At 37.3% G+C, this 20,697-nt stretch overlaps 1 protein-coding gene across 8 annotated transcripts; it reads right to left on the reverse strand.

Annotated features, from left to right (window-relative positions):
* Nucleotides 1-228: 228 nt before the first annotated feature.
* Nucleotides 229-19,384, reverse strand: LOC132622464 (DNA ligase 6). 8 transcript variants are annotated; one of them, XR_009575909.1, is made up of 21 exons: nt 16,848-19,382; nt 16,595-16,712; nt 14,035-14,116; nt 13,211-13,313; nt 12,988-13,084; nt 11,740-11,842; nt 10,478-10,597; nt 10,078-10,125; nt 9,103-9,200; nt 8,920-8,985; nt 7,173-7,332; nt 6,168-6,275; nt 5,701-5,750; nt 4,017-4,051; nt 3,861-3,922; nt 3,610-3,771; nt 3,451-3,539; nt 2,972-3,283; nt 2,791-2,872; nt 2,575-2,674; nt 680-706 (listed from the first exon to the last, which is right to left on the reverse strand). XR_009575909.1 is itself a non-coding variant. In XM_060337068.1 (19 exons), the coding sequence occupies exons 1-19, from the start codon at nt 19,165-19,167 to the stop codon at nt 398-400; spliced, it is 4,230 nt and encodes a 1,409-aa protein (XP_060193051.1). In that variant the 5' UTR covers nt 19,168-19,374; the 3' UTR covers nt 229-397. The 8 variants fall into 8 exon arrangements, 4 of the variants coding, with proteins under 4 accessions (XP_060193051.1, XP_060193052.1, XP_060193055.1 ...); XR_009575908.1 differs by having other exon boundaries at nt 679-706; nt 2,791-3,283; XM_060337068.1 differs by lacking the exons at nt 2,791-2,872; nt 2,972-3,283 and having other exon boundaries at nt 229-706; nt 16,848-19,374.
* Nucleotides 19,385-20,697: the final 1,313 nt, after the last annotated feature.

Raw genomic sequence — 20,697 nt, forward strand, 5'->3', positions numbered from 1 at the left:
GTAACAGAATCTTAGCATTTCTTTCAGTAAGATACAGAAGTGCAACAATCTATGACATTGTTTCAGCTTGTTAAACAATCTGCATGGATCTATTTTGTTTCCAACAATCTTGAGCTTGCACACGCACATAGCTATATGGAGAGCAAAACACACAGACGTTGAACTTTGGGACTCTTATCACAGCATAGGATGGCACCCCACAGTTCTGTACACATCGTGATGGTAATCTAAGCAAGTTCAGCTCTTTCCATAGTATATGCAGCAACACAAAGTTATCAGACACTACTGTCAGTGAACAATTCTATTTAAGCATTTACACGGGTGAGAGAGAGAGAGATAGATAGAGAGAGAGGGAGAGGGAGAGGGAGCTTCCTTGAGAATAAAACAATATATACAACTATTTTTCAAGATTCACATTCACTTTTCTAGTCTGAGAGTGGAACATGTCGGCTATATCTGCAGCTGTGCTACATTCCTCAGGTTTTCTATCTGACAAACACTGGATGAACCTGGGAAATCTGACAGAAATACCACGAGATGGATGGACTAAACCAATGGCTGCATGATGCACTGGTGACACCGTGAAGTCAGCACCCCGTATCTCCCACACAACTTCTGGAGACAACCACATATCCGGCACTTCTGCAGTTCGATAGTAGGGTGGCTTTTTCTGGAAGATTCTGTCCCCATCGAAGAAGTCTCTCATCTGAAAATGTTAAGTCAGCAAGTCCCAATTAGTTCTACTGAGTGCTCTGAAAGCAGATTTTCTTCCACTGTTATAAAACCATTTAGTGCCTTCTCTTTTTTTTTTTTTTTCTTAAAGATTTTTTTCTTAATTTTTCTTTTTTCTTAAAGATTCTCTTTTTATAGTATTCTTAGTTTTTCCTTTCCATGGTCATTAACCCCACATAGGTGATTTGAATTCAAGAGATGCACATTGATGATAAATACTACATAAATATGTTGCTGAGAGATGAAGGCCTACTGCATACACCATCTCTAAATGCACACATAAGAACTTGATATACGGATACATATTGACACATTCGTACACAAATGTCAACAAAAAGAAAAAGCAAAGTTACTTTAAGGGCAATGGTAAAAGCATGCTTCTATGTTGAAGTAGATATTTTTCACGAGACAACATTGACATGCCGAGTTTTCATTTACTTGTCCAGCTTACAATAGTTTACTTAATTCACAAGAATTTGAATGGAAGATAAAAGTTTTCAGACTACATAGAGCGTTTGTTCTGCTAAAGCTCTTCGCAATTCCCATAAACATTTTCGTTTGCTAAAGCTCTCTTGTCGTATACTTACCTTTTATTCTCATAACAGTGGTGTCTGGGCAAACTTACGGACACCTCGACTATATCAACCTAAATTTGGTACCTCCCATTAGCACAGGTATCAAGTAACTATGTCCACCAATGCTTACGCAAATGGAAAGAAATCACCTAGTGCTTTTGGTCCCATTGAAAGATAGCTTCATTCACCCCCCCACCCACCCACCCCCAACCCCCACAACAAAAAAAAATAAAAAAACCCCAACACACACCTCTCAAGTATAAAAAGATTTTAATTCTACTCTCTGTAATAACGCATGTTTTTAATACTCTCTTTTCAATGACGTCTGTCCAGGCAGCTTGCACGCACCTCGACTATTCCATCAGTACCTGTTACCTTCCACCAGCATAGGCAACGAGTGATTCTGTCCGCTGAGGCTTAGGCGTAGAAACGAGATCACCTAGTATTCTTGCCTCTGCTGAGATTTGAATCTGAAACCTCATGATTTTCCTCCCACTTCACTGATCACTAGGCCACACTCAATCAACTATTAATTTGCTAGAACATTTTGCGCATCCAACTTAAACAGAGTCTCTGGCTATACCTCAACAATAAGTTGGATCTTCTCAGACTAAGGGGTTAGAGACATTGAATACAAAAAACCCCACCTGTCACCTAAAAAAAGGTGACATAACGCTGTCGCAGTTTTACTAGATAGCCAACTCCTCTTACGTAGTGATCTATGTGCTCTATTTTGTGTTTATCGATAAATTTGTGAACCACATTCAAACTCAAAAACCTTGTGCACCTCAATATTTCAACAAAGCAAAGAAACAAATGATATAAATAACTGAGCTTCTTTAAATGAACAACTCCCAGTCACACAGTGACCTATGTCCCGATTTTGTCTTTATCTATAGATTTGTGAACCAAGGTCGAGTCAATAATTTAGCATGCCTCAAGGTTTCAAAATGAAAGATATCACCAACCAATGGTCCTCGAAATTCATAAAAACAGAATATGACTTACTAGGAGTAACAATATAAAAGGTTAGAGCAGAACAAATTTTCTTATAGCCAGAATAGGCTATTCTATAGACAAAATTGACTCAACGTAAGAAAATTCTGCAAGCATAAGAAATGGGATGAAGATCCAATAATTGAACTCCTATATCAAATTTAACTTGATTAGCAACATGAGCTAAAGGAATTAAATTAGACTTACATGCTATCAGAAGACAAATTCTTTTATAAGATCAGAAGACAAATTATATCATTATGGCACTCACCTCTACATAGAAGGAATCAGAAAACCCAGACATGACCCGGCAGACACTCTGGAATTCCTCTGTGTCAGGGTTGTAGCAGGCCATAAGGAAAGGACTATACCTGTAATTTAAAAGATGAATGCATAAATCATATGAAAGCATTCATGCACCAGAATCCAATGCAATTTATCAGCAGTGATAAGAGAAACAAATAAGGGAAGGGTGATGTTGTCTTACTTGTCCATACAATATACGCATTGCATATAGGAACACAAATTCACTTTTTTTTTTTTTTTTTTTTGTTAAGGTTAGAATGTTCCTAACCAAAAAAAAAAAAAGGTAACAATATTATATATCCTTAATACAACAGTTGTGCTAAGAGCCAAAATTGCAGTTAAAAAAGAGCAAAAGTATATACTTGTCCTCTTACAAGGATTCCATGATATCTAGCAATGAATCTACTTCATCTAGAAATTCTTCTTTACACCAAAAGTGAAACAAAAGCAAACGATTCATCTTGATCTTCTGAGGATTATTCATACAATGCACATCTTTGTAGCACTGAACTGTCAAAATGACAAACAGTAGCAGCAAAAATCCAACTTTATTGGTAACACTAGAAATTTCTGTACAGCACAATCATCTTTAGAATAGAAATTCCCACCAAGCTGTCTCAATTAATTTGGTGAAAATGCTCAAATTCCTGGGGATTTGCAGTTCGATTCCTTAACTGTCCACATAGTACATCTTTAGAATAGACATTCCCACTAAGCTATCTCAAGAACCTAAATAAGATTCCTGGGTGAAAAAAATGCTCAAATTTGTGGGAAATTGCAGTTTGATTCGTTAACTGTCTGCATAGAAGAAACCAAAAAGGAAAGAGAAATTGGTCAATACCATCCTGCTTTTCTTCCATTCCCGTACCAAGCACCAATTGGAACCAAGTCCAGGGAATCATTTAATCCTTCAACATAGTCTCTCTTGACCTGCAGAGAAGTCCAGGATTAGAACTAGAACTTTCATCTTGATGTAATATATGATTTTTAGAGGCAACACCTTTAACCATGCATCAGAGCGCTTTGATGGTGTGTACCCAGCATCTACATCAAGGGATTTCACCATGATCCCTTCACATGAAGAATGTAGTGCATCATCAAGAAAGCTGTTCATCCTAGCTAATGTGGCTTCATTATCTGTACAAGCATCATTGCGCTCTACCTAAAGAAGAAAGGTAAGCTACTAAAACACTGGCACTAGAATGCCCATACTAACCAGCAAAATAAAAATAAAACCAAGAAGAAGCTTACGGTCATTTCTGTCACGTACTCAAAATAACCCACTTTGACGTCACCAAATAAATCCTTCAAATCTGATTTTCAGACATCAACATTTAGAAGAATTAAGAGGACAGTAATATCATTTACTAAACTTCTACACTTGTGGGAAGAAATAAAGATGCATACATTTTCGCCTTTGACGGAGCGGCAGATTCAACAATCTGCAGACAGAGTTCTAACAGTTAAAGGCTAGCCTCCTCCCAAAAAAAAAAAAAAAAACAACAACAAAGACGCGAATGTCTCAAATGAAACATTAAAAGTGAGCAATATGAATCAGCTCGATACACATTTTGTTGAAGGACTCTATCTAGCCATAAAAGCCTCACAGTACCTGAATCAGCAAAATTTTGAAAGAAGCAGCCACATGGAAAGGTCTCCTCAAACCTCACTCCCAGGTTGAAGTAGAAACATGAAGGTTACTTTTCATATAGCGACATCACTGTCCAAACTAAGATCATGCACCTTTTTCAAGACTCTTGATCTAATTAAGAAAACTTTTTCCATCCAAAAACGAATGACACACTTCATAGTACGACGGTCGAATTCAACTCAAGTTGACTTGGCATTAGTTTTTTCTTGGTTCAGAGCAAATTTGTTTATTACCACATATAAAATAACATAAATCTTCCTACAAAACCAAATAATTTAGAAACAAAAATATTTTTAACATATTCAAGAACACTGTAATCAATGATAAAAAATAGTTCGGCACTTTGAATAGTAACTTTGCCATATAAATCAGATAGAGGGAGTATATTTTCATTTCTACTAGCTTCACATACTCTCTTCCCTTTCCATGTCTCATTTTTCTTAAGGATCGGATTTAACTGCCATCTATGTCTACAAATGTTAGAGCCATCTGAGTTGTGTAACCTAGAAGTCTAACTGCCCAACATTAAGGATAGAGCCATCTGAGTTATGTAACCTAGAAATCTAATTGCCCAACATTAAGGACTTCTTAATGAAATAAGATTACATTTTCAGTGTTATCTTTCAACACACACACCGAAAAAAAAAAAAAAAAAAAAAAAAAAAAAAAAAAGGCCATTGGCATCCTTGCACTGGATAAGTTAATCCGTAATATTTCTTCATTTATGGGTGGAATGGAATAGAGCTTGCTTTGAAGGAAAAATAGACCATATTTCTAGAATCAAGAACAAGTGTTTACATAATCTTTTCTTGTGGTGTAATAGTAGTTCTATTAGACATAATCAGCATACGGATTTCTTGGACTTGTTCGGAGGCAGATAGAGGAGCAGTCATGATGTCCTAGAAGTTTTGTTCTGCACTTCTGTTGTCTTGTAATGTTCGTACCATCTTGGTACCTTTATTAATAAAACTTTTACCATTTCCAAAAAAAAAAAAAAAAACATAAACAAATTGGCCATTTTGTTTAGAGTTATTAACTAGTAGCTCTTACCGCATGTTTTCCCCAATTCCACTCGGATAGAGAAGCAACAGGAATCACTACCACTGGTTAGTCAATGAGTTACCCAAAGTAAATCATTGATGATTCCTAGGATTTCCAGTCAAAATCTGGAGCAATGTTACAGTGAAATCTTAATGTGTTATAAGTTGGAGACCTTCTATTCACGCCACATACATTTGTGACTCATCACCAAGTAAATCCATTTATATTAACTGCCCCTAACTCATTAACGTGATGTTTCTCTCATCAATCAAAACTGGTGAGTGTTCACCCACGCACAAAAAAAGATATTATGTAATCAGTATTAGTGTAAAGGATAGCAATGTATAACATCAGGCATAGAGATCCAAAAACAATTGGAGAAATGGTTATAGTAATTACTGTTCTCCATTTGCAAACATGATATCGAAAACAAAAACGCATATCTCAACCTGCACAATGAATGGGAAAAGGAAGAGATGTCAGATACTAAAGAAGATCATTTTTACAAAGAGAAAACATCTTTAGGGAGACAGTGCACCACAGCCGCTGCAGAAAAACTTAGACGATTTGGTTTTATGCCCTTTGTTTATAAAATCTTATAACTTGATGAAAAGAAGAAGAAAAAAATTATCTGATTTAGTGTTGAATAATATACTTACTTTATTATATACTAAACACATCATGTGAAGAAGTTGCTCATTAATTTAGGATATGAAAAAGAATGAGGGGTCAGTCTGCTATGATAATTGCAGACATGGAGAAGGAGGGTAAGCCATCATCTTTCCATACACAACATCCTGCTGATAAATCAAATTTCGGAGACATCAGAAGGCTAACAACATCCTAATTGAGAATATTGACAGGACCTTAATTTTGTCTAACGCAATGATGGAATCTTTGGACCCTCTCTCTCGTGAAGATAGTTCTTGGAACGACATGAGCTTTGAACCATTTTGTCTATCAATTGCAACAACCTGAAAAAAATGGAGATCACTCCATAAACACCACAAGTTCATCAATAGCAATTAGTGGTTACTATTTCAGCCCACAGGTTGCAAGTACACGTCAATATGTCAAGTGGAAGCACACGAAGCACAGACATTAGACATAACATTATTGGTTATGATGGACACAGACACGGGCGCATTCTAGGTGAACTCCAGACACATGTTAAAACACATTTTATATCTTCCTTCATTCGTCATAGGACGAATGTGTCCTTTAATATGATACAAGTGCCCCTTGATTCGGACACGAGGTCCCATACTTATACCCTACATATGCCTAAAACTAGACAAGAATATAGGATTCTCAGTGAATTCAACCAAATCTTAGAAATAAAAAATCTCAAGGCCTAGCACATGCCAAGTTCCCCAGTTCACCACTTTTCGAACTGAACAATGACTAAAAACACAAATCGAACTTACAGAACAACCATTATTCTGGCCAAAAAAAGAACAAGGTCCGACCTTTTAATTCCCTCCTAATTAGTTATTGTTGTGTTTCAGAGTTAGTCTTCTCTTATTCTATTTCTTTTTCTTCTCAGCTTCTTTCACCCTATGACTTATGCTTATTCATTGCTATTATTTATTTCTATGGGCTGATTTTTCTTCTTAAACTGCTACATTATTTTTCTTTTCATTTGGCTATTATAATTTTTTTGCTGTGTCTTAGATATGCTTTACTCAGTATTTGATGTTCCGAAGCTCTTTTTTTTTTTTTTTTTTTTTTGGGGGGGGGGGGGGGGGGGGGTGTGGAGCAAGCATCTTGTAATCTGTATAGCCTCCCTCTTATTTTTCGAAATTTTCATGGCTTTGTGACAACCCCCAAATCCGTCTACTTAAAAGTGGAATCCCCCCATGAAGAAATACCTCTGCATCCAAGATAAATGTTGTTCCTCTGGGACCACATGATTCTGTAATTATGTTCACCAAATCCGGGAATCTAGATGTTGTTTCATCCCCATTCCGTGAAAATACGCGGACCGAACCATCAGCTAATTTATGAATCTGTGCTCGCTGACCATCATATCTGCAAATAGAGATCTTCGAAGATATAATTATATTCCAACATTCAACATCAAAAAGAAACACTTCAACATGGATAAAGCATATTGTAAGAATCTCTCTATAGATGTCTGCCAATTCATTCATCTATCTTTAATGCATAATTAAACAACAACAACATACCCAATGAAATCCCACAATGTGGGGTCTGGTGAGGGTAAAGTGTACGTAGACCTTACCCCTATCTCGGAAGATAGGGAGGCTGTTTCCGAAAGACCCTCGGCTCAAGAGAAAACACGACGAGAAAAGGTCAGATAAGCACAAGCAGTCCAAAGCAAAATGAAAATGAAACTAAAGAAAGCGAAAAAGTCATGATAGAGCAATCTAAGAAAAAGAAGCAGTGGTTACCACAGATAAATAAGATAATCGAAGTACAAAAAACAACATATAGTAGCAAGAATCAAAGGACAATAGACTATAGATCAAAACTGCGACTACCTACTAGCCTTCTACCCTAATCTGAGTCCTCCATAACCTCTTGTCTTTAATGCATAATTATTCAGATGAAATTCCAAGAAAGCTGCAACATATAACTGATATTAAAAATGATTGTTCCAAATCTTGGGTGATAACCCGCTAAAGCGAGAATTTCATGTGATAACTCAGGCACAAAAGTGTTGACTTAAAATGAAAGCACAAAAGAGGTAAAGCATCAAAAAGCGTCATTTCTTTTGAGCTTTTTGAACATAATTGACTCGTAAAAGACAATAGGCTACTAAATAGAGGACCGTGATACTACAAGGAGAAGCTTCACAATTCAAGAAACATGTGTTCCCAACAGTTCCTTTTCCCACAATGTCCATTTCATTACATCGAGGGATTACCTAACATGCCGAAGTACTCATATTTAAAAGTGATTTTAATTTATTTATTTTAAATAAGAGCACACCAGGAGAGATAGGATTAGGAATGAAGATATCCGGGATAAGGTTGGAGTAGCATCAGTGGAGGACAAGATGAGGGAAGCGAGGCTGAGATGGTTTGGGCATGTGAGGAGGAGAGGCGCAGATGCCCCAGTGCGGAGGTGTGAGAGGTTAGCTATGGATGGTTTCAGAAGAGGTCGGGGTAGGCCGAAAAAGTATTGGGGAGAGGTGCTGAGACGGGACATGGCGCAGGTTCAGCTTACCGAGGACATGACCTTAGATAGGAGGTTTTGGAGGACTCAGATTAGGGTAGAAGGCTAGTAGGTAGTCGTTGTTTCGATCTATAGCCTATTGTCCTTTGTTTTTTGCTACTATATGTTATTTCTTGTACTTCGATTATCTAATTTATCTGTGGTAGCTGCTCCCTTTTTTCAGACTACTCTATTTTGACTTATTCGCTTTCTTTAGTTTCATTTGCATTTTGCTTTGAACTGCTTGTGCTTATCTAACCTTTCTCGTTGTATTTTCTCTTGAGCCGAGGGTCTTTCGGAAACAGCCTCCCTATCTTTCGAGATAGGGGTAAGGTCTACGTACACTTTACCCTCCCCAGACCCCACATTGTGGGATTTCGCTGGGTATGTTGTTGTTGTTGTTGTAAGAGCCAAATGTCAGGTTTTGTTAGCGGTTACTTGTATTCACACGTAAAGGCTTTGTTCTGAAAGAGCTTCAGCACTTGAGGGGCACCATTAGTAATCCTATCACAAACAAAAATTGAGAAAGTATAAGATGTGGCTGTGTCATGAAAGAAGCAGCAGGATGAATTGTAGTACAGCAACAGTGAAATAAACACAAATACACAATAAGATATGTACTTTGCAAGCATTGGTTTGATGGGTATGCCTGGTGCCATTGACAATGTATTTGAAGAAAACTCAATCCCCTTCTCCATCAAAGAAGGAACAAGAACATCCTGGTCGAAACAGAGTACTAAATAAATTAGCACAAATGACAATCATTACATAGTCTAGGCAAATAATACTCAAATACTAATATGCTCCTGGAGAAGGATATAAGTGAGACTTGAAACACTTCATTATTTTTAAGTAGCTCATTAAACATTACCGAAGCAAAAAAGATTTAAAAAAAAAAATAGTCATTGTTTTCAACATTTGGAAAGCACAATTGAGTGATTTAGGATTCAGGAGAGCAATATGAAGCACTGAACAAGGTAGCAACATTGAACTGACAAGGAGAGTAATAAAAACAGAGCATTAGAAGAGCTTCTAAAGGAGATATGGTGAATGCTTCGGACGCAAACAAGGCCTTCACCGCCCCTTGGTGGAAACAGAATCTTGTTCCTTTAGTAACTTCTGCCTGACCTGGATATTAGTTGTATCATGTGTATCTTCTATCTTCACTTGAAAGTCATTCTTTTTCTAACCCAATGTAATCCCACAAGTGGGGTCTGGGGAGAGTCGAGTGTACGCAGCCCTTACCCCTACCTTGGGAGGTAGAGAGGCTGTTACCGATAGACCCTCGGCTCAAGGAAAAGCAATTCAAAGCAGTCCGAGACTTTGAAAAACATAAAATTGAATTAATGTCACCCAAGTGAAGATAGTAAAAGAACAACTTTCCATAGACCTGGACTTTATAAGCGGTTAGAGAGGGCAGAGATTTAGATTAAACTTTTAAAGTTAATAATGCAACACTTCAATCTAAAAATAAATAAACTTTTCGATGAGATGAGATGGTCAACCACTTCAAAACAATAATCAGAAACACAAATCACAGCTTATATATTCGTGAACACTTAAAACAAAGAATACCACTTGATGAGTGAAGCTTACCAAGCTGGGAAGGATGTTATATGCTTCAACTACGTCTGCTGAAAGTTGCTAACAGCAAGGAAATGAAAAAGTACTAGTTAGTAGGAAAACCACTGAGACAACATAATGAGTTAGAAACAAAAGGGAAAAGCACAAGATATGGATAGTAGAAATATAAATCAAAGAAATCAAGACATTGTTTCCCACTTCAATCAATAACAGAGCAGCTCAGCAGTCATAAACATCAACTGCCAGACAGTTTACTCATGTCCTCAAAGGAGCAGCATCTTCAAGTGTAGTCCAAAGGAAAAGCATGGGACCCAAGGTGAAAACGTTCAAGAACAATGGACCTTCTTACAGAATGAAACAAAAGACAGATTACTGATCATCCCGTCAACCTCAAGAGGAATAGAATACAAACCTGCAGACATTCTTTCAGGTTTTCGACCAGTCCTTCATAAGGAGTAGAATTGAACACAACAGCTTGAGCTAATGCAGGAAGAACAGTTCTCATCATGGCTCCAATGCGCAAATTCCGAACCTAATTTGCAACAGAAAAGGTAAATAGAGGTGAAATAGTGAGAAAAAGGCAAGAAATCTGCCACAAATCATTTTCCACTATAAGTCAACAAATTATGTACTTTGAAATTGGCAGAACAAGAAAAGGAGCTTGCTTAGGTCTTTTATTTTGATTAATGTGTTCTCCAGGGGTAGCTAACTCAACATTAGTCTGAAACCTGGTAAACTCTATGACCATGCAACCGAATCCACGAAACCTTTTTCTTTTTTAATACCGAGAACTCCACTAGAACCAGTGGCGCCAGGTTCGGAACCCGGTGGATAATGAACCCGCTCCTCTATCTTTCTCCACGTAATTACCAGGCTTTTTGCAGGGTTCAAACCCGTGACGTGCAACTACCCACATATCACACACTCCACACTTACCACTTGCCGGGGGGCTTAATCCACAAATCTTACTCCTCTCCTAACGCCGACACTGAAATAATACCAATCAAGAACTGTGGATGGCAGCTAGATTCACTAAAGATGCTTAATATTTTTCAATATCCAGATGCTGTATGGAAAGCATAAAGGAAGTTGTGGAAGTGTGTGAACATCTCATCTTAAAGCTTAAGCTGTTAAAGAGAGAGCACTTCTATTATTTAATTATATTCTCAAATGCCCCCTCACATGCGGGCTTGATTCTTTTTCTTCAAATTCTTTTTGATAATGGGTGGCGGTGATATTCGATCCCAGGACCTCTGCCTGCTTTGTTACCATGTTAAAGTGTGTGACCATCTCATCTAAAACCTTAAGCTGTTAGAGAGAGCACACCTTTATTATTTAATTATAGTCTCAGTAGAAGCAAACTTTCAACTGTGCGTATGTAAAGAAGTTTTTAAATTAAACCATGCTTTAACAGAGAATGAGGGAAGAAAATCCACTGTAGATTAATATGGATTTGGTACAGAGATTGGACTTGAAAGCTCAACACTCCAGTGATTGAACTGTTCTATTAGGTTGAGTTTGCCAACAAGGGCAAGTTAAATCAATCTAGAGGCAACTGGTTGAGGGGAACATGGAAAAAAAGATGATCTAGAAAGTAATCCTATTATACATTTATGACTCTACAACACCGAAAAACGGATTTTAATTCCTTGAAGACTGAAAGCTTTAACTTACCAAAGTTCTCACAAGAAACTTCATCTCCTTCTCTCTACACGAACACATGAGTTTGACAATAAGGCTTTTCTTTCGGATCGCGCTCCCACTACCTGCTTGCAAACTGATGGATTGTATAAAGAAATCATAGTTGTCATGGAAAGCTTACAGCATAACAAGAAAAAAAGTATGGTAAAAATGTATTACAGAGGTAAATTGATGAAATTGCTATATCTCAATATGTGTATGTTCAAGATAAAACTATCCTAGTTGTATATTTGCAAGTAAAACCAAAATACTAAAAAAATGCAGGACTCCAGGTTTTACCCTTTATCCTGTGTTTATGTATATATATATATACACAGATGTGATCTACATTTAACCTCGTGACACAAATATTATAGCAATATAAACTAGACTCCATGTTTTTTTCTTGTTACAAATGACAGGTCTAACAGACCACAGTTAGTGTTATCTAGGCCTCTCAATACACATTTTGATAACCAAACCAGGTCAATTACCTGTAACAAAATTTATAGGTATAACGAAAATGAACGGAAATATACTTGTAAGTGGATAGGCATCTCCCCCTCAATACAATAGAATCTTGATGAGGTACTTTTCAGAAAATAGACTGCGAAAGTTGGTATACTTCCAAATATATAAAGTCAATCTTACATCTAAAGTAAAAAAGAAATAGTCCAACTGTTATGCCCTATGTTGCTCGGATTCTTCAAAAATGTTGATGGGTGTGTGTCGGATTCTCCAAAAGTAGTGTATTTTTGGAGGATCCGACACGGGTGCGGTAGCATTTTTGGAAAGTCCGAGCAACATATGTTATGCCGTCCAGTCCCCAAACAAAGAAAAAGAAGTCACAAAGACAATGATCAGAACCAAATAACGAGCTCTATGACCATGGACAGAAACCATTTACATCTAAAACTTGTAACATTTTTTTAATGTTCTATCCTCTTTCATCTTACACAGACTTCATCCCCTGAATAAGATAAAATTCAAAAGCATACTGATAGAACCTTGACATAAAAGAAGGATAGTGTGGCCTGAAATTCAAGAAAAGGATTTGCATTAAATACAAAGAAAAGATAGGAAAACGATGCAGAAATACAGCAGTCTACGTGGTTGGGGAAATAGGCTCTGGTCTAGGAGTCAAACAGAGTCAATGAAGAGAATCCATCCTGAATAATAAAGGACTACACGTTCTCATCAAAAGATCAGCAATGAAACCAGAAAGAGGAGTCAAAATCATACCTTATCCTTCTAAGAGCAGCATATACACCCCTAACTGTAAGTGCCACCGGAGGAGCAAGTAATGACTGTGTTTGTCGGCAAAGTTGAGCAACATCACCTAATAAAAAAGACAGTCAACAAAGTCTAACCCTGTAATGGAAGCAGCCAACCAACCAAAGCAAGGAGAAAAATGAAAATGCATGCTATCAATTGCCCAGCAACCTAAAATGATAAATGCTCCTACCAAGATCACCCAGGCTGTTGTATAGTTCTCGTACTTTCGATTTCTTTGTTCCGCATGCCTCTTCTAGTGCTGCTACAACAGTACTACCCCCAATGCTCAATTCCTGGATCATGAAGATCAAAGTTGAAACACTGCTCTTGAAAATTGAAATAATAAAACAGAACAGAAGTAACAACATGATGTATAAGATCATGCACAGATATTTATTTATTTTTGGTAAGATCATGCACAGATATTTTTTTGATTGATAAGATCATGCATAGATATTTTTTTGATTGATGAGAGCATGCACAGATATCCAACGAATTTAATCACAAAAATGAGGCTTTGACGGTAACCATTTGGTACTACAAACATCAATAATATTATTTTTCTTATCAAAATAAACAAGAAAATATTTATTGATGTTTGTAGTCAGTAGACCAGTACATGGATTTTCAGGAGTTGTTAGGAAGGAAAAAGTAGCAGTTTGTTTGGTTGATCTCTGCATGAATTTTTGTATCCTTCTGTACCATCTTCGTACTCTTCCAATAGAACTTTACTTCATAAAAAAAAAAAAAAAAAAAGATAAAAGAGACAAAATTGCAGTGGAAGAAGAAAATTTAAAAGCAATGTTACCATATGACAACTAAAGCCATGGCCGGAACTTAAGGTTGTCAAGTCACAGAAGTAGCCAATAAATACATACTCCCGGGCATCATTAGTAAAATCAAAATAATAGATACACAAAAATAGTAAGAAGAAAAATGCATCAAGATATTTGCAACAACTCGAGCAGTGACCAAGAGGCAAAATCATACAGACAATAAGGGCATTAAACTAACCATATTTTCATGGTCGGGAGCTATCTTGTTTGTGCACAAGTACACTGCAGGAAGCACATCCTCTGGAGACAAGGCCAGCAAGCTGCCAATGATCAGTAATTCATCAACTGAAACTGTTCAATAACTTCAGAGGTTTCTCAGAAGAAACAGCACTTTCTTCTGGATTAGACGGTGGACAATGATTGGTCTAATCCGAAACCCCCACCCCAACCCCAATCCACCAAAAAAAAAAAAAAAAAAAAAAGAGGCTACTGATGTGAGATTGTATTATTTTACTGGCAGTGGTGCTGCAGGGGCAGAACCTCAAAATCAGGCGTAAACTACCAATTTAACCATCATTCATCCTACCATCCCTGCTCCCCTCCCCCTCCCTCTCCATCTCCCCGACCTTTTTCCCAAACAAATAATAGAGCAATGTTCCTTTTCAGTTTTGAGATGTTAATTTGCTTTGACAGCAAACATGATACGATATCGACAGGCACAATTCATTCAAGACACTCCATCCAAGGTCAAGTCAAGGAGTTCCGAACCTTACAAGCAATATGGATACAAAGAGAGGCTTTGGAGACCCACACGAGCCACCTACGACGTGTGGAAGATTGCTTGGAAGGATGATGAAGATGGAAGCATGAGAATGGAAGCCACAAAAAGTGGCTAGAATTGCACTTGGACGTGTGAGACCCAATTTTGGGCTATTTTCGCAAGAGGCCACTTTTGGGCCTCAAATGTAATAGGCAAGACTATAAATAGATGCCTTAGCCTCATTTCATTCCTAAGCTTGAATATTGATGAAAACTCTTTTTTTTTTTGGTAAAGTAATAAAATTCATTAGTAAAACATCAAGAAGATGCAAGGTTACAGATGGGAAAAGCTGACAGGCTTGGCAAAACCTATAGAACAATCTAAAGATATCCTATCTCTACTGAACTAGAGAAAAGGAGCTGATAAAATCTAGAAAGTTACCCACATTGTTTACAGGGGCAAAAAAATGCCAACTAAAAAAACTAACTAAACACCTAGACTTTAGAGAGCAAATAGGAGTTGAGATTCCTTCAAAGCATCTGTTGTTTCTCTCCTTCCATAGGGTCCAAAAAATTACTGCTGGGATCATTCTCCAAATTCTTTTAATGGATTTGTCAACTCTCCAGAGTATCCATATGCATCTTTGATGTTGAAGGGCATTACCCATTGTAGACCAAGCATAGAGTAGAAGAAAAACCAGAGGCTAGCTGCTGCAGGGCAGTGCAAAAATAGATGGTTGACACTTTCATTGGTCTGCTTGCACATGGTACACATGTTAACAACTATTACACCTCTCCTTCTAAGATTGTCTTGTGTTAGGCATGCTTCTTTCAGTGCAGTCCAAGTGAAGCAAGTAACTCTGAGAGGCTGTCTGGTTCTCCATACAAGCTTCCAAGGCCAAACCTCTAAAAGGCTATTTTGAGAGCACCAGTTGTTGTAACATTCCTTCACAGTGAAAATCTTTTCCTTAGAATTGCCCCAGAGTATTCTGTCCTGAAAATCTGCCACCAAAGTACTTTGTCCCAAACTTTCTAATAGAGAAAGAAAATCATCAACTTCCCAATCCTGTAAGTTTCTCCTTAAAATTGGTGTCCAACAGTTGTTAACTCTATATTGAGCTAATGTTGCTTCTTTGTTAGAAGCTATCAGAAATAGTGAGGGAAATAAATCTTTTACTAAAGTGTCCCCAAGCCATTTGTCCTGCCAAAATCTGATCTTGAGCCCATTTCCAGCCTTGAATGAGACAGCCTGGAAGAATTCCTCTTGGAGACTACTGATGTGTTTCCATACTCCAACACCATGTGGTTCATTGCTTTTCTTTGCAGTCCAGTGGTCTTGAATACGATATTTAGCTTTGATGATTTCCTTCCAGTACCCTGCCTCATTTTGACCATATCTCCAAAGCCACTTGATGAAAACTCTTTGAGTGATAGTTTGTTTAGATAGTTAATCATAGTTATCTTAGTTAATTGTAGTTGTGGAATCCATTGTTGGAATTGCAAACCTCGTCCTTGAATTTCATTTGGAGTTGCTCATTTGTGGATTCAAATTAGTGTCTCCTTCTTGAATTCAATTAGCATAGGTTCGTTAGTAGGAGTCGATTAGGAGGGTTTGGGTTTCATATACCTAAATTTGCCTATAATTCCCATACTAATTGGGTCTTACTCTATCTCGCTTCTTCTCATCTAAATTTCTTGCTATTTGGTTTGATTCGTAGAGTTTCACTCTAAATATCGTATCAAAGCATATAGTTGTATGAAAGTTCAACCCAAATAGAAGCCAAGTCGTCTTCATCAAAAAAACAAAAAAATTAGAAGCCAAGTCTTGATCCAATAAACCAAATGTAGAACAGAAGGTATCAAAACATTCCATGCTTAAACTATAACCTGACAATTTTATAACCTATTAAAAAGATAATGATACCATACCGGATAATTATGTCAACAACATGCTGCCGTGTATCTAATATGATAAAATATAATGAGCCATCTTAAACCTACAACAGACTAGAGATTAGAAAGAGTAATAAGCAACAAACCTGCGAAACATATTGCACAACATTGATGTTGCTTTTATCTTGCCTTTTTCTTCCTCTACCAATCCAAAAGTTCGTGCAAGATGTATGTATGGAGCAGCCTGCCCCTTACTCCAGCAAGCTGGAGAATAGAATCAAAGAAGGGGAAAAAAAAGCAATATTTTACTAGAGAACAAATTTCAGTTAGGTGCAAAAATTTGGACTGCTGGAATACATCCAAAAATTACATAATTAATTGTAATTACAAGACACCAACCATGTTCCACGGGAGAATATTTCCCGGGTGGAAGTGATACATAATTTACAGCATTATCCGCAACGGGAACTCCACACAACAATAAATCAGCATCATCTCCCAACATTTTGGGCAATTTATCATCTTTGGGAGAAGGGCAAACCTCTTTAGCACATAGAGGTTGCTCCAATTTGATTGTTTTAGGAATCCCATCTCCATTAGTCTCTCCTACATCTTTGCATTCTGCAAAATAAATATCAAGTGCCATACTTATGTCTCCTTTAGTCTTCACTAGTACTGTGGTAGCATAACTTCTTAATGACTCATCTCCATCCATAATCTGAATAAACCGATCAGCTTCCTCTTTATAACTCTCAATAGAGACATTCAGTGGCACGCTGTTATCATCGTGGAAATTTTTACTATCAGCTTCACTGTTTAAATTCTGCAAAGAATGAGGCACCGGTTTACTGAAGAATTTTGTTATAGTACATTGCTTCGGTCCACCAGATTCCATACGTGCATGTCCCTTTGCTTTCTTAGATGACTTGTTTCCAGTACTTCTCTTCCTTTTACCTGGAGAAATGTTTTTGCTACTAGAACTGTACATGATGGGCAGTTTAAAGGTTTTACTTGATGCAGTTGTCTCATCCTGCTGCGGGCTTTTACCAAGACATGGTTTGGAAGGCAATGCAGACCCATTTGCTGAGTTGGCCTCAAATGAAGAGGTAACAGAATTACTTGCAGTGACCTGTTCACGATATTCTGTTTCATGTTCGTAAAAGTTTGTGACTGCATCAACAACATTTTTTCCCGAAATACTAAGGAGATACAACATCTGTACTTTAGTGACCCAAGTGGGCAAACAGTCTTGAAGTTCTTTTAGTATTTCCTCCATATCGCCTTCACTTATTTTTTCTAAACCTCGCGACACAGGTTCTCCTAGAGGAAATGAGGAATGGTCAACAGTATCCCTATCAGCAGCATTGCAGCTTTTAGCATCTGATGGAGTATCCTCATTTTCTTGCTTGATGATACTGACTAAAGTATGAGCAGATTCATTTGTGTTTTCTTGCTCGGTGATACTAACTAAAGCAAGACCAGATTTTTTCGCATCTACATCCTCCTCCCCTTGGACACAACGATGAAAACCTAAAAGAAATTCTTGCTTGATGGCCATCTCATCGACCAAGCCAGCAAAATGCTTCCGCATGGCATTAGCATGTTTGCTGTCCAGCTTCTCAACATCTGTACCTACAGTTGGTATAACACGCTTTGGTTTCAAAAACTTCACATACTGTCTAAGCTCATCATAATTTGAATGTTCACTATACGGAACAAGATGTATCTCAAAGGAATCTTTCTTCCTCACTGAAAACTTATTCCGCTTCACTTCATAAGTCCAACCTGTTGGGACAAAACCAACCACCTTGGAATACCCTTTCTCATTCATAATCTTATCCATTTTCTCAAAATTGGGTCTGAAATATGGCCACGTCTCACCCAATACGTTCCACCCAACCACATGAACATCAGTTTCAGATTCATCAGTAGTAAACACCCCATCCTCCTCATGACCTAATACATTCAAAACATCCATTTTTCTGCCATCAACGTAGATCTTTCTCCGACACCTCCGTGAAACCTCCACCAAGATCTTCTCTTTCCCAATAACATAAGTAGCAATAAGAAACAAGATATTTTTCAATGAACCCTCATTCTCTATAACTCCAACTATATAATCAATTGACTCTTGTTGACTAGGGAATATAAACTTGGGGTGGCAATAAGTAGTATCCAAAAACACAGCATCAGCACCAACAAATGCATCCATTACAGGCTCTAATTTCATGTCATCACAATAACGAAAATCACCTGTATGAACATACCTCTCAAACTTCCCATTACTAACCGGAACTTTAAACAAAAATTGCACAGCACCGGGACAATGATTAGCATCAACTAAAAAAACCTCAGAACCGTCAATTAAAACCTTTTTCGACAGCGGCAAAGACACTACAAACTGCTTTGGAACATTGAGGACTTTGATAAGTAGGTTAGCAGTGATGGAAGAGCAGAAAATGATACCTTTAGACCAATTAGAGGAAAGGCCAGTATAGTGATCGGAGTGGAAATGTGAGAGGAAGTATGAAACGGAGAAATCGTTAGCGTATTTGAAACCGTCGATGATGAAGCGAGTTTTAGGGATGAGTTTTGGTTGAGGGATTGAAGAAGGGATCGGGGAGAGGGATAGTGAGACTGAATTTGATGAGGATTTGTTCAGAGCTGTTGTGTATAGAGTGGTGGAGGTTAGGGTTAGGGTTCCGGTGTCGGAGGACATGGCCGCCGGCGAGAATGATAGTTAAAGTGGAAATTGTACGACTACGCGGAGCATGATGGAAGGGATTTTTAGTACTTTGAGGCGGTTGGAATGGCGCCAGAAGCAGTACGGGTTTCTTGGAATTAGTACTCTGGTACTCTTTCTTTGGAAAATAAGAAATTAACCCCTGATTTTTTATTTTTTTGTTTTTTTATTTTTTTTGGGAAACTGGTAATGTAATTAACCCCTGATAGTTTTGCTATGAGCCTATGAGTGCGACACAATGTGGTAGACAGCTAGTAGTAAGAATTGCTTGTCGTCATTGATACTAGTATTAGGTACGCGCTCAGGGGCGGACCTAGACGAGAGATGGCACGTGCTTTCAGTAATTTCAGAAAAAAATCTGTATATATGTGTGTCTATATCTTAAATATTTATCATCTATCATATATTTGAAAAGACCCCTCAAGCATATCTGCTGGAGTGATCCATTTGGTCAGCGTGCCCTTAGGCCCTTGTTCTCGACCACGCAACCCCAGTTCGAAACTAGGCTGCAAGATTTATTTTGCATTTTCATTTTTAGTTGATAATTGAAAAAAATGTAGAAAAAGAATGTGTTGTTTCCAGGCTTCAAACAAGCAACCTTTTGTTTGTAAAGGAGTGTCCACACCACCAGTCCGTGGAACGAGTTTTATGTAAATATACCATTTAATTTGTATTTATACGCTAGTACATTAGTTCTATGGGTGTTTTAGTAAAATTTTAAGACGGTATTGTGTGACATCTCTTCGACTAACGTGCATCTGCCTTTGGTGGTGTCCTGTCATCTTCAAATCCTGGATCTGCCTCTGGGTACGCCCTAATAGTTATTGATTAATGTTACTATTGACTTGAACAAATCTAGGTTCCGGTGCAAATTTTTATGTTTGTCCTCATAGTTGATTTTATCAATTGTATACTTTTTAATATTTAAATTTTGTAACATTAAAAAACTTAGTATGTAATACTTTAGTTGGCCATTTTCTCGACCTTCTAAGATTGAGAATCAACAACGAAAAAAATTATTTGAGTTATTGTCTAGAATTTCTCTGCATGCACACTATAATCATTATTTTTTAATAAAGAAAACAAATATTTATTTTAGAATTGTACAAGATGTTCAACCTAAAGCTACTTAATTATCTATAACGAACACAAATATATAAGAAATGATATAGTAGGATCACTACATGTTGCAACATGAGGTAACTTTATGTATATACAAATCCTAAAAAGAGAGAAATATTAACGATATTTAGACATTAAAAAAAAATAGTAATAATACAAGGATAAAATGTGCAACTAAACGAGAAAATGACAAAATAGTCCCTTATGTTTGAGGGTACGTTCAAAATAGTTTCTTAAGTGTGCACTAAACGGTTTTGATCCTTTAAGTTTGTCAAAATTAATATTTTTAATTTTCGTTAAATATTTACCGATCTCTATCGATTAGATTTGACCTAAACTATAAAAGAAAAAAATATCGGGAACTTACATTTAGAGGCATAAGTT

This window comes from Lycium barbarum, chromosome 12, assembly GCF_019175385.1.
Source record: "Lycium barbarum isolate Lr01 chromosome 12, ASM1917538v2, whole genome shotgun sequence".
Lineage (NCBI taxonomy): Eukaryota > Viridiplantae > Streptophyta > Magnoliopsida > Solanales > Solanaceae > Lycium > Lycium barbarum.

Coding starts and splice junctions, on each gene's coding strand:
- LOC132622464 (XM_060337068.1), bottom strand. CDS start 19,167: ATGTCCTCCGACACCGGAACCCTAACCCTAACCTCCACCACTCTATAC. Junction 14,117..16,594: donor TTGTGCAATATGTTTCGCAG/GTTTGTTGCTTA, acceptor GATCATTGGCAG/CTTGCTGGCCTTGTCTCCAG. Junction 11,843..12,987: donor GCTGCTCTTAGAAGGATAAG/GTATGATTTTGA, acceptor ACAATCCATCAG/TTTGCAAGCAGGTAGTGGGA.